Source organism: Rhinatrema bivittatum, chromosome 3 (genome assembly GCF_901001135.1).
Source record: "Rhinatrema bivittatum chromosome 3, aRhiBiv1.1, whole genome shotgun sequence".
NCBI classification, from domain to species: Eukaryota; Metazoa; Chordata; class Amphibia; order Gymnophiona; family Rhinatrematidae; genus Rhinatrema; species Rhinatrema bivittatum.
In genome coordinates, this window is record NC_042617.1 from 299785064 (window position 1) to 299797705 (window position 12642).

The window sequence follows — 12642 nt, forward strand, 5'->3', positions numbered from 1 at the left end:
ATATCCCCCCTCAGCCGTCTCTTCTCCAAGCTGAACAGCCCTAACCTCTTCAGCCTTTCCTCATAGGGAAGCTGTTCCATCCCCTTTATCATTTTGGTTGCCCTTCTCTGTACCTTCTGATTCACAATTTGCTGTGGATCAAATCTGTGCTTCACATTTACAACCCAACTTGTAATCTACGATCCTTTCAGAGATATATCTTCTTTATGGGCCCTCAGTTCGCGAAGCTAAGCTAGCTGAGACTCAGGAGCGGGCATTTTTTGTGGCTGCTTCCACTCCATGGAACTCACTTCCTCAAGAAGTGTGTCTTTTAACTTTCACTAAAACATTTCAGGCCATGTTAAAACAGGTTTAATTAAGCAGGCACTTCTATGAATTCTGGTTTAGCTTTCACCAAATATGACTATGCAGCTTATTGTCAAATCAATGTTTCATTTAAATGTTCTGATTTTTTAAATTTATTCAATGTTTTATTTTGTTTTTAGATCTTTTATTTGTAGTTTTTATGAATGTTATCCTTATATAAACTGCCTAGATCTTTTTGCACATATAAAGCACTGTAAATAAATAAACAAACAAATACATAAATAAATAAAATAGTTGCACAATAATATTAGTATTTCACCTTATTTCCCAGTCTTCCTTGGAAACCCACACATATATCAGGCTCCAAAAACATTTAACTAGACTTTCACCTCAGAGGTGGCTGTGTCATGTTGATGAAGTATTAAACTATATAAAGTGTGTGGAATCCACTATGTTTATTCTATTATTATTATGATTATTATTATTATTAGTTCTTGGTGTTTTCTACATATGCTTGGATGTCTTCTTCCCTAGTTCTCAAACCAAGAAGAATAAAAAAATAATGATATATTTCAGTATTTAGCAGATATAGCCTAATGACAGCTCATTTGCTTTCCCATTATCCATTATCAGCAAATCCTGACACTTAGATGCCCATATTTATCTTTCACAATTTTCTTTTGAATGTAAGCAGGTCATGTCAGAAAGAGTTTAAGAAGCTGGCAAGTCAGAAGTGATAGTGCAAGAGCCATCTCTTGTATTCTTTCTAGCTTAATTCTACAGCAATAACATGAAACTTGGCATTCTGAGGAGAATTATAATACATTTGCATGTTGTTCAGTCAGCTGAATTTATCGCCTTGATGACCCACACACAGCTGTGATTGCACATAATGCCATGGCAGTGGGATTATTCTACAGTGGGCAACGGAAAGTGGCAAATTTTAAAAACTTTTAGCTAAATATTCTAAAACACCTATGAATACAAATTTTATAGGTGCTTTATACTAAATAAAATACTAATTTTGACTTGGGCATGCCACTTTGCGGTTGATATTCAACTGTGGTTTGTCTGGGTAAGTTATCTGGATAAACTTACCTGAGTAACTTGCACTGTATATTCAGCCATGCCACTGCCTGTTCTCAGACAATCCAAAGTTTTCTGAGAAAGTTTGTCTGGGTAACTTTAGAACTGCCTCTTGGCATGACTAAAGTTATCAAGCTAACTTTGAATATCTGAATGATCTGGCTAAGATAACCAGATAACTTTGGCCTACCAAGAAATACCCCCTGAGCTCTGTCCAGAAGAGCAGTAGAGGACCGAAAGGTTCATGTGCCACATGTGGGATTATCTCTCAGCTGGCAAGAGATCATGTGTGTGCTCTAAGTGCAAAGAGCTCCAGGTCCTCAGAGATCATCCAATCTCTGGATGTTCGAGTGGCAGACCTAGAGGAGCTAAGGTACATACAGGAGGTACATACAGGAGACCTTCAGGGACATGGTAGAGCAGTCCCACCTCCAATCTGGTAGTCCCTGTGCTGCCTTGCTGTAGAAAGGTCGCCTGGAAGGAGAGCATCAGCTTGATGAGGCAGGAAGCAATCCTGTAGCTAGGACCTGCCCTCAAGGTGATGTAGTGTCCTCTCGCACCCAAGATAGGTCTCCAAGGGCACGTGCCCAGGAGGGAAGGGTTAGGATGGCTGTTATAGCCTGGTGTGCCAAAAGCCTTCCCCGTATCCTTGGACCCGCTATCTGTGCAGGTAGTAGGTGGAAAAGGAGAAAACGAGGGCACTGATATTTGAAACTGGAATGTGTTGTTTTCTTCCTCCGCCTCCCCCAAACTAAACACGCCTGCAGGAATGCCTCATTCTCCCGCAGCTAAAAGTGCCATGTGCCAGGTTTTAGACAGGCCATTCTACCCGGGTAAGTAGCTATTTACTGGAATAAAAGCCTATGAAATACCTGGGGGGAAGGGGGGGGGGGGGGGGCGGGGAGAAGCCAGTTTTGTGGCTCGGGCCATAGCAACATGTGCTACTGTGCAAGGATACTGCAGATACACTGTGCTCAAGGCCAGGAACGGGTGAAGATAGTTGCCGCTCCCATGTCCACCCCTGCCAACTACCCGGGGCGCTGAGGGTGTGTCATGAAGGAGGAGGAACCCTTCCAGCCCTTGGGCTGGTGATATTTCCCCCCAAACCACCTGTTTGTGCTGTCTGAGGGTAAAGGGTGGCAGAAACCACTGAGGGTAGAAAACCAGGGGAAAGGAAAAAAATAGGATGGCATATATAAATAAAAATCTTTACCAATAATATATAATACCAAAACTAATATACAGCAAAGACAGTATACATGCCTTGCTGTTCCAGGTGAACCAGCAGCAGCATTAGTGCCAATAAAAGCCTGCAGTCTACTTCTGGCCACTAGATGCCAGCAGCTATACTAGCAGTGTGTCCAGAGTCAGAGAGTCCTCTCTGTTTCAGATGGGACTCCCTTCCTGCATTTATGCTGATTGGCCGGCCTTCTCACTGGTAGGAACCTGATTGGCTCACTTTCTTGTCCAGTCAGCCTGCAGCAACACACTATTGCCCCATGCACTACTGGGGAGAGAGAGCAGCTTTTTTCAACACAATGCCTGCAAAAGGCTGAACTGTTTCTGTGTAGTGGGGGTAGTAGCTCTTGTGAGTATTTTGCAATGACTTATTTATTCTGTAGTGAGATGTTAATTATGCAGTCTCTCTTCTGGCTATAGAATCATGAAAGATTGGGTTGTGTTTTATTCTATAAGAATATTTCCTTATCTCAGTCCTTCTGCTTCCAGTCTGGAAATTAATACTGCATCCAAAAGTATCAACCATTAGTATTTAGATTACATAGTTGATTAGGTTTAAAGAAGACCACAGGCTCCTTGACTGCAAGCACTAAATTCACAGAGAACTCAAAAGTATTTCAGTAAGGATGTGCAGGGTTTTTATTTTGTTTGGGGAGTTGTTTCAGGTTTTTTGTTTTGTTTTTTTTTGGGGGGGGGAGGGGTCATTTTAGTGCGTGCTACTTTACAATAATGCGCACTAAAACAAAACCACAGCCAACATTTTTACAAAGCTCCCTCTAACTTGCTTCACCCCATGTGCCCCCTTTTTCTCTCCCATCCCCTGAGGTTCCCCATGATCGTTCTCTTAGCATAAACCTGAAAATGGTTACCCTCCCGAGGCAGCAGGAGCAATCCCCTGTTACTTCCGGTCCACAAGTGCCATTTCTCATAATGGTGCCAGCTCCCCATGGGGGGGTGGAAGAGTGTTCAGGGGAGGTTTAAGGGGTGTCAGGAGGCTACCCTCAGGGATAGGAGAAAGCCCAGGGGCTTTTTAAAAATGCCAGCTGATGTTTGTTTTTAATTGGCAGCCGGTGGTGGTACAAAATAAAAGGCAAAATGAATGCTATTTCATTCGTTTTTCTTTCATTTTGAAAATGAAGCAAATCAGGAAATACTGTTGACATTTCCTATTTTGTTTCAAACGACAGCACATCCCTAATTTTCATTCAGTTACAAATGAAGAGTCCGTGTTGTCCAGTTCAGGAATTATGATGCTCAGTGAAAACCTACTTGTTTTTTCACATTCTCAATTTCTGCCTTCAGCCGTTGGATCATGCGGGTGTGCTCAACAATCTCGCTCTTGGTGGTGCGCAGGGTTTCTCCATGATGGACAGAAGTGCTCTGAAGCTCCTCAAACTGTTGGCAACACATAGAAGAAAACAGACTCTAGTTCTGCATCTTGATTTTGGAGGCAATTTTATAACAGGCTGCATAACACTGTGGGCTTACATGTCCAGTTTACAGCAATTTTCAAAGTGAATTTACATGTGTAAGAAACATAAGAAATTGTCATACTGAGTCAGACCAAGGGTTCATCAAACCCAGCATCCTGTTTCCAACAGTGGCCAATCCAGGCTATAAGTACCTGGCAAGTACCCAAAAACTAAGTCTATCCTATGCTACTGATCCTAGTAATAGCAGTGGCTATTTTTCAAGTCAACCTGATTAATAGCAGGTAATGGACTTCTCCAAGAAATTATCCAAATCTTTTTTAAACCCAGCTATACTAAGTGCACTGACCACATCCCCGGCAACAAATTCCAGAGTTTAACTGTGCGCTGAGTGAAAAAGAATTTTCTTCGATTAGTTTTAAATGTGCCACATGCTAACTTCAAGGAGTGCCCCCTAGTCCTTCTATTATCTGAAAGAGTAAATAACCGATTCACATTTACCCATTCTAGACCTCTCATGATTTTAGACGCCTCTATCATATTCCCCTCAGCCATCTCTTCTCCAAGCTGAACAGCCCTAACCTCTTTAGTCTTTCCTCATAGGGGAGCTATTTCATCCCCTTTATCATGTTGGTCGCCCTTCTCTGTACCTTCTCCATTGCAACTATATCTTTCTTGAGATGCGGCAACCAGAATTGTACACAGTATTCGAGGTGCGGTCTCACCATGGAGCAATAGAGAGGCATTATGACATTTTCCGTTTTATTCACCGTTCCCTTTCTAATAATTCCTAACATTCTGTTTGCTTTTTTGACTGCTGCAGCACACTGAGCCAACAATCTCAATGTGTTATCCACTATGACGCCTAGATCTCTTTCCTGGGTGGTAGCTCCTAATATGGAACCTAACATTGTGTAACTAAAGCATGGGTTATTTTTCCCTATATGCATCACCTTGCACTTATCCACATTAAATTTCATCTGCCATTTGGATGCCCAGTTTTCCAGTCTCACAAGGTCCTCCTGCAATTTATCACAATCTGCTTATGATATAACTACTCTGAATAATTTTGTATCATCTGCAAATTTGAATATCCTCACTTCTTGTATTCCTTTCCAGATCATTTATAAATATATTGAAAAGTACGGGTCTATAAGAACAGATCCCTGAGGCACTCCACTGCCCACTCCCTTCCACTGAGAAAATTGTCCATTTAATCCTACTCTCTTTCCTGTCTTTTAACCAGTTTGTAATCCACGAAAGGAGTTTTTACTTTTCTTAGAAGCCTCTCATGAGGAAATTTGTCAAATGCCTTCTGAAAATCCAAATACACTACATCTACCGGTTCACCTTTATCCACATGTTTATCAACCCTTTCAAAAAATGTAGATTTGTTAGGCAAGACTTCCCTTGGGTAAAGCCATGCTGACTGTGTTCCATTAAACCATGTCTTTCTATATGCTCTGTGATTTTGATCTTTAGAATAATTTCCACTGTTTTTTCCAGCACTGAAGTCAGGCTCACTGGTCTATAGCTTTCTGGATCGCCCCTGGAGCCCTTTTTACATATTGGGGTTTCACTGGCCACTCTCCAGTCTTCAGGTACATTGGATGATTTTAATGATAGGTTCTACATTTTAACTAATAGATCTGAAATTGTTTGAAACTTAGCCTGGCTACATTACATGCACACGATTCTACCTGCTTTTTGGTGAGCATAGTTCTGCCCAAAGAATTTACAAGCATACTTCTTAAAATCAAAATGTGTGCATAAAAGTGTCAACCTTGCCCAGAGTGCACCCCATGAAATGCCTCTCCTCTATGTGCATAAAAGTGTGCGCATATTCAGTTGAAATTTCAAATGAGTTCTGCATGTAAATGTAACATACTATCAGAGCAATTTTCAAAAGCCATTTACCCTTGTTAAGTGCACTTAATGCGGGTAAAACCTACTGACAATAGCATATATTGTAGCAATTTTCAAAAGTCCACTTACATGGGTAAAGTACATTTACACATGTAAAATCCAGTTTTATGCATATAAATCCAGTGTGTATATGCATAATTTTATTTCTGTATCAGTCTAGCAAATATCCAAAGGGCCAGGTCTGTAAGGAAAGCACTAATTTACCTGCAGAAGACCCTTGGAAAATTACCCTCCTGAAGTCTAACATTTGCAGGCTTGAGGGAGCATCCTGCTTGACTTTGCATATCTATGCAGTTCTCCACATATTGGAGTCTACACAATAAATTTTAACATTTATGGCAAGGCCCTCTTGTGCATGCTAAAAATAGTGTATTATACAAGAAGGCATTTCTGGTCACATGAAAGTGATCCTAAGTGATCCTCTCTCTTCTGTGCCAGTAAAGATCTTCAAAGAGTGGTATGAGAGGATGTGGTTGGGGACAGAAGATAGCATGAAAGCAAGAGACCCATGGAGAAATCTGGTCATCCTAACAACAGAAGGGCATCAGCACCTGACCATTTCCCCCTTTATTACCACCCTGTGTTGTAGGCACTGCAGTGGCTGCACCCCACAGTCTGCTACTGCCTCAGAGCTCACAGACCAGAGTTCTGCACTCAAACCAAAATAATTGGGCAGCTTCAAGCTTTTGAAACTCACATTGCTCCTCAACCTCATGTTTTTGAATGTTGGCTGCACTATTAAATTAATGTCAATTACAGCAAAAACCTTTGTCCTCTAGGAACCTAGCGCTTAGAAATACTTTACCTTGTGTACATAAAGGTGGATTTATCTATGTGTAACCCCTCTTGTCATCTCTTGCCGTCTCTGTCATTCTTTCCCTCTGCTCCATGTTTCCCTTGTCCTCAGATGCTCTATAAAGGTTTTTTTTTTTAGTTATCAAGGTAAAGGGTTGGAAGAACTGTAGGGATCCAAATCTAGTCTCTTTCCCCTGGGGGAAGCCTCCCTGCCTAGGAGGCCTCCATGTTTTTGTGACTGTCATGAAAGACATGTGAATGACAGAAGAGGAAGAGGAAGGGGAAAGTGCAGCCAGTCAGATTGACCTATCCGCTAATTCTACTCCTATAGTTCATTTTTTAGTAACTAAAGATTTCCCGTGCTTATCCCAATCCAGGCAGATCAGGGAGGGGTTGCTTTGCTGATCATCATCAGAACTCCATGCCAATATCACCAATTAGATATAAAGCATGAATACAACATGAACAACTAAAGAGCGCATTCAGTGAACAGGATTTGTAAGAACAGGGGACATGGCTATGAAAGGTTCATTTCATAAATCTGAAATTATAGGACTTAAAATATGCTTGAACCCAAAAAATCAAGGAGACAAAGGGGACTGAGGAATAATGCCAAACACAAAGAGCCAGATTTTTGTAAATCTATGTGCGGGCGTAGATTTGTGTGCTCAACCCGGCGTGCACAAATCTATGCCCGATTTTATAACATGCGCGCTCAGCCACGCGCATGTTATAAAATCCGGGGTCGGCGTGCGCAAGGGCACCTTGCGTGCGCTGAGCCCTAGGGGAGCCCCGATGGCTTTCCTCTTTCCCTCCGAGGCCGCTCCGAAATTGGAGCGGCCTCGCAGGGAACTTTTCTTCTACCCCCCCCCCACCTTCCCTCCCTTCCCCTATTAACCCGCCCCCAGCCCTACCTAAATCCCCCCCCCCCTTTTTTTTATTTAAGCCTGCCTCAGTCCTGCCCACTCCCTGTCCCTTTTTTCAAGCCCCGGGACATAAGCGCGTTCCGGGGCTTGCGAGTGTCGCCGGGCCTATGCAAAATAGGCTCGGCATGCACAGGAGCGGATTTAAAAGGGTTACGCCCCAAACCTTTTAGTGCCAAGACGCAGGCAAGCTGAAATTTAGAAGAATCTAGATAAAACCTGCTGCTTGAAATGCATAACAAGGCCATCGTCCATTCAATTTTCTGGTTATTTAATCATGCAGTTTCAGAAGATGTGCCATTTATGAGGTGAATTACACACTACATTACATTTGGCAGTGATAAACTCCGTTTTCTGATACCATATAGATTTAGCCTGGCTATTACTTTGTCTGAGTACATGTATTTGCATCTTACTAACATATTAAGCAATATTGAAATCTTCAGCAAACAGAATGTGACTCTCCTACTTTGCTCATCCATCTAATCTCACCTTGGTTTGATATACAGCCTCAGCATCAGCTCTGCTCCTGGTAGCAATGTCTTCAAACTGAACCTTCATCTCAGCGATGATGCTGTTCAGCTCCAGGTTTCGGTTGTTGTTCATTGACAAAATAACAGAGGTGTCCGAGATCTGTGCCTGTATCTGAGTGAGTTCCTGGAAACGGCACAAAGTTTCTGTCATCAAGGTGTGTAGGGAAGTCCTTTATTTCATGGACTCTTCTGGCTACAAAGGCACAGTCTTATCTCGCATGCCTTTCTTATTTCGGTTACTCAGACACAGAATCCGTAGCCTGCTGTGAAGCAGTATGACAAAGCTTGAATTTAGTGGTGGTAAATGTGAGCTGAAATGAGGCTACGGACACTTAAAATTGTAAGAGGTAGCTGGTGGTTGCTACTTAAATGTATATTGTCTAAGACTTTTTAGATCATATGTACAGAAGTGCTATCTGCTCTCTCCTAAGTCACCTGCAGGAGGCAGAAAGTTAATACCTGGCCGAGCCCTAACATTCCAGTTGTTACTGCCGCCAGGCCATGGGAATCCACTCTTGGCCCATTCTTTATTTTTATTCTGTTGTAACCTTGTCTCTAACACTAGCATTTTTCCCGTGGTTAGTACTGAAAACCGGGAGTCCACACTGGTTCTAGATTTGCCCTTCCTGGTGCTGCCATGCACATTAAACCACCACTGTGGATAGCCATCATTTCCCACTTGCTGGGCATGCTGCTACCAACCTCAGACAGCCTTGGCCTTGGCAAGAACACTTCTCCTGCATGTGTCAAGCAATAAGTGTTTGTGAATGGCGGTGGGTGGTGGCTGGGAGTGAGCACTAGAGAGGAGAGCATGCATGGGAATAACTGTGAGACAAGAAAGCATGCATGGGACAGGAAAGGAGAGCACATCATGCTAGTGAGCGTAGCATGAGAGAAGAAGATGAATGCCTGGCAGGGAGCATTGCAAAAGAGAAAGATGTGCAAGTGTGCAGTGACAGAGGAGGGTGCCCTGATTGGGCATGGAATGAGAGTTGGGCTCTCGACTCACCCCAGATCGAATAAACAGGCTGATCCAGTCCTGGTTTTGCCCCATTGCAGGCCTAGAGTTGTAATTCTGATTGCTCTATTGATTTCCCTTTGATAATCAGAATTACAGCTCTAAGCCTTCTATGGGGCAAAACAAGGACTGGATCAACCTGCTCAATTGATTTGGGGTGAGTTGGCAACCCTTGATGAGAGTAGAGGATACATGGCAGTGACTTGTGAGAGAGATGGATACAGAAGTAAATACGGGAAGAGAGGAAGGCGAAATGGATGGATTGGAAGATAGTTGTAAATTTTACCATTTGTATGGAAACCAATCACAACTTTACTGTAAATTAGATGGCAATTGTTAGTCACTCAAAAAGGCTCCTAAATTCAAGCCATGCGACATCACTTGGGGGAGAGGAGGAGGTGGAAGAGAACATTTGAGAGGTCAAAGTAACAACAGAATAGCACAGGCATGAATCTCAGATTCAGATAATGTAATCCTTCCAGGCTGTTGTGAAAGGCTATCTTTTAAAGAAAGCTGTACCCTCTGTGTACTGTACAACACTGCAAAGAATACTTAGCCAACCGTAGTATTCATTCTGCAATAATTTGAAAAACTGAATTTTCCAGTTCTTGTAATGTTAAAATCCTTTCAGCTGTTCCCCCATTAATGGTTTTGCACTGTTGCAGGCATTCATGATCCGAAAAGGATAAAAGGAAATACATGCATAAACCAACCAGATGTCATACATGATGACATCTGGTTGGTTTATGCAGTAGGGGTGTGTTTTGTTTATTTTTATTTTATTTATTTAAGGTTTTTATATACCGGCAATCATGAGAACATATCTTGCTGGTTTACATGAAACGGGAGTGCATTAAATACATCAAACTAGAACTGAGGTGACCAAAGGTACAGTTACAATTAACAAGGGTAGCAAAACTTGGTGAAGAGGAAGAAATAGGAAAGAATAAAATGGTTAAACGATATGTGTGTGTGTTTGTGTGTGTGTGCTGCCATTTGTGGCACTATTGCCAGTCAAGAGCTGGGCTGTGCGATATAAATTGTGACTTTGTTCCAAGCATGGTTACACACTTACGTAACTAACATGCCAAGAGTAGCAACTTAGAAATGAAAACGGTAAGCAATGCAGAGTGAGTGTTAAGACACCCCCTAGGCACTTTTGAAATGCATCACACCTTGCCACCTGCTCGGTTAGCTATAAATGTCATTCCTTTCTAACATTATTCCTCTTTTCACGGCTATATGTGATTGGCCCGTTGGTTTAATTCAGTGCACTGATTACCGCATCATAGACGGTTTTCAGGAAGTTGATCTCCTCTGTAATAGCATCCACCTTGGACTCCAGCTCCACCTTGGTCATGTAGGCGGCGTCCACTTCCTAAACAGAAGGGTACAAGCAATACTGGTCTTATGGAAGAAAATGGTGGACAGGTTTAGGGCCTGATTCACTAAGGTGTTTCTCCCTTTCTCTATTTATGGCAAAAGACCTTGACGAATAAGAACGTTTAGTGGGCCCATTCATTTGTTTCGCTGTTATTTTTTTTCTCCTTAATCAACATACTGTGTCAGGGAAAGTACAACATTTCATCTGGATACTGACTAGGTCTAGATAATCTTGAGACAAAGAAGGGCAATTATTTTCTAGGACTGTTATGGTAAGACCCTTTTCAGAATCATGGGAAAGAGAGAGCTGTAAGAGACCTTAAAAGGTCATCTTGTCCACCTGTCTTGCTTTCAGATGAGATCCCCTATTCCTAAACCATCCCAGACAGATGGTTGTGCCTAACCTGTGACAGCTTCTAACAACTCCCCAGACAACTCGTTCCAGTGCTTGCCTGACCGTCCTAATGTCTCACCTAAAATCTCTCCTACTGCCATTTAAGATTATCACTTGTTGTCCAATCCCCAGTAGAGATAACGTCCAGCTAATCGTCAGTGCAGAAAGTGGGACTGCAGTATTGGAGCATTAGCTGTCTATAAAGCCTGTTTAGATCTGCACAAATCATGCTTTCTCCCTGATTCTGAACTCTGCCTCCAAATGTTTCCAGCCCCAGCTGTTTCGAAGCATTACTTCTTGGCTTGTTTCATAGTTTTATGTCCCTCTTTCAGGTGCTGATATCTGTGTTTGGCCATAACTTAGCGGTTAAAGAACAATTCTTTCTAAGACATTCTAATTACTACATTAAAAATAATTCCCAATTGGAATTATTAGTTCACAGGGTTTATTATTGCTTGCTTATAATACAACCTTATTAAAAGACCATCTTTTTATGTTTCAACTACTGACCTTTTTGAGAAGCACAAACTCATTCTCTGCAGTCGTGTGCCTGTTAATTTCATCCTCATATCTGTAGGTACAAAGGAGAGAGAATGACTACTTACTGTTTGTTAGGCTAAACAATTGGTACAGTAGAATGCTGAGGGATGGGGATACAATACTGCATTCTAATTACTGTTCTACCTTGCAAGAGTCTCGTTTCTATAACTTAGATCCAGTACCAGTGTGCCATACTATACCGACTTTATTTTACAGTCTATTAGCAGTATCTCATTCAGAAGTTTAGTCCTCCTGAATGGGGCCAACATCCAGATGGTTTCATGTGCCCCACTAGGTATGGTGGCAAAGCATTAGCCCTTCCCTCTCCCATATTGTTCTATTTATTTATTTGTTTAAAAGTATTTATTTCTCGCTCTCCGACATTCGTGGCAGGTTATAAATAAAAACATACATAATTAGTAAACGAACGCAAGATAAATAATATAATATAAAAATAACAAAATAAGTAGTACAATATATAACTTTAAAATAATATAAAATAACAAAACATGAACTGAACTTATGGAGAAGGTAATTTACATAGATCTGGGAAAGCTAGTTTGAAAAGGTAGTGTTTTAGTGCTTTTTTAAAGTCTTTGTTATTGGATAATAATCTGAGATCAAGAGGTAAAGTATTCCATAATGTTGGCCCTGCGATGGAAAAAGCGCACTCACGTGTCATAGCCTGGTTGATTTAGGGGATGGATCCGGTAGGAGAAATTAATTTTTTTATCTAATATTTCTGCAGGGAGTGTATAAGTGAAGGGTAGAAGATAACCAGTACTTATTGTTATTATAGATAAGGTTGTGTATTATGGTGAGGGTTTTATATCGAATACGCCCTTTGGATTGGTAACCAGTGTAGTTGAAAGAGAATCGGAGTTATATGATCATGTAGTCTATGGTTAAAAAGTAGCCGTTCTGCAGCATTTTGTACAGGTTGAAGTGGGCGTATAGCAGATTGAGATAGACCTAGGTAAAGAGAATTACAGTAGTCTAACCCAGTAAGTATTAGGGATTGAAGTACTATACAGAAAAGATTGGGATAAGTAGTGTTTAAGTAATCAAA

The 12642-nt window shown here is 41.6% G+C and overlaps 1 protein-coding gene across 1 annotated transcript in view; it reads right to left on the reverse strand.

Annotated features, from left to right (window-relative positions):
• The window catches only part of LOC115088574 (keratin, type II cytoskeletal 5-like), a 40157-nt gene that overhangs the window by 25051 nt on the left and 2464 nt on the right, over positions 1 to 12642 (reverse strand). The window contains exons 4-7 of the mRNA XM_029596831.1: positions 11544 to 11604; positions 10539 to 10634; positions 8198 to 8362; positions 3901 to 4026 (exon numbers count right to left, since the gene is read on the reverse strand). Coding sequence (XP_029452691.1) covers positions 3901 to 4026; positions 8198 to 8362; positions 10539 to 10634; positions 11544 to 11604 — 448 coding nt within the window. The remainder of the gene's footprint in view (positions 1 to 3900; positions 4027 to 8197; positions 8363 to 10538; positions 10635 to 11543; positions 11605 to 12642) is intronic.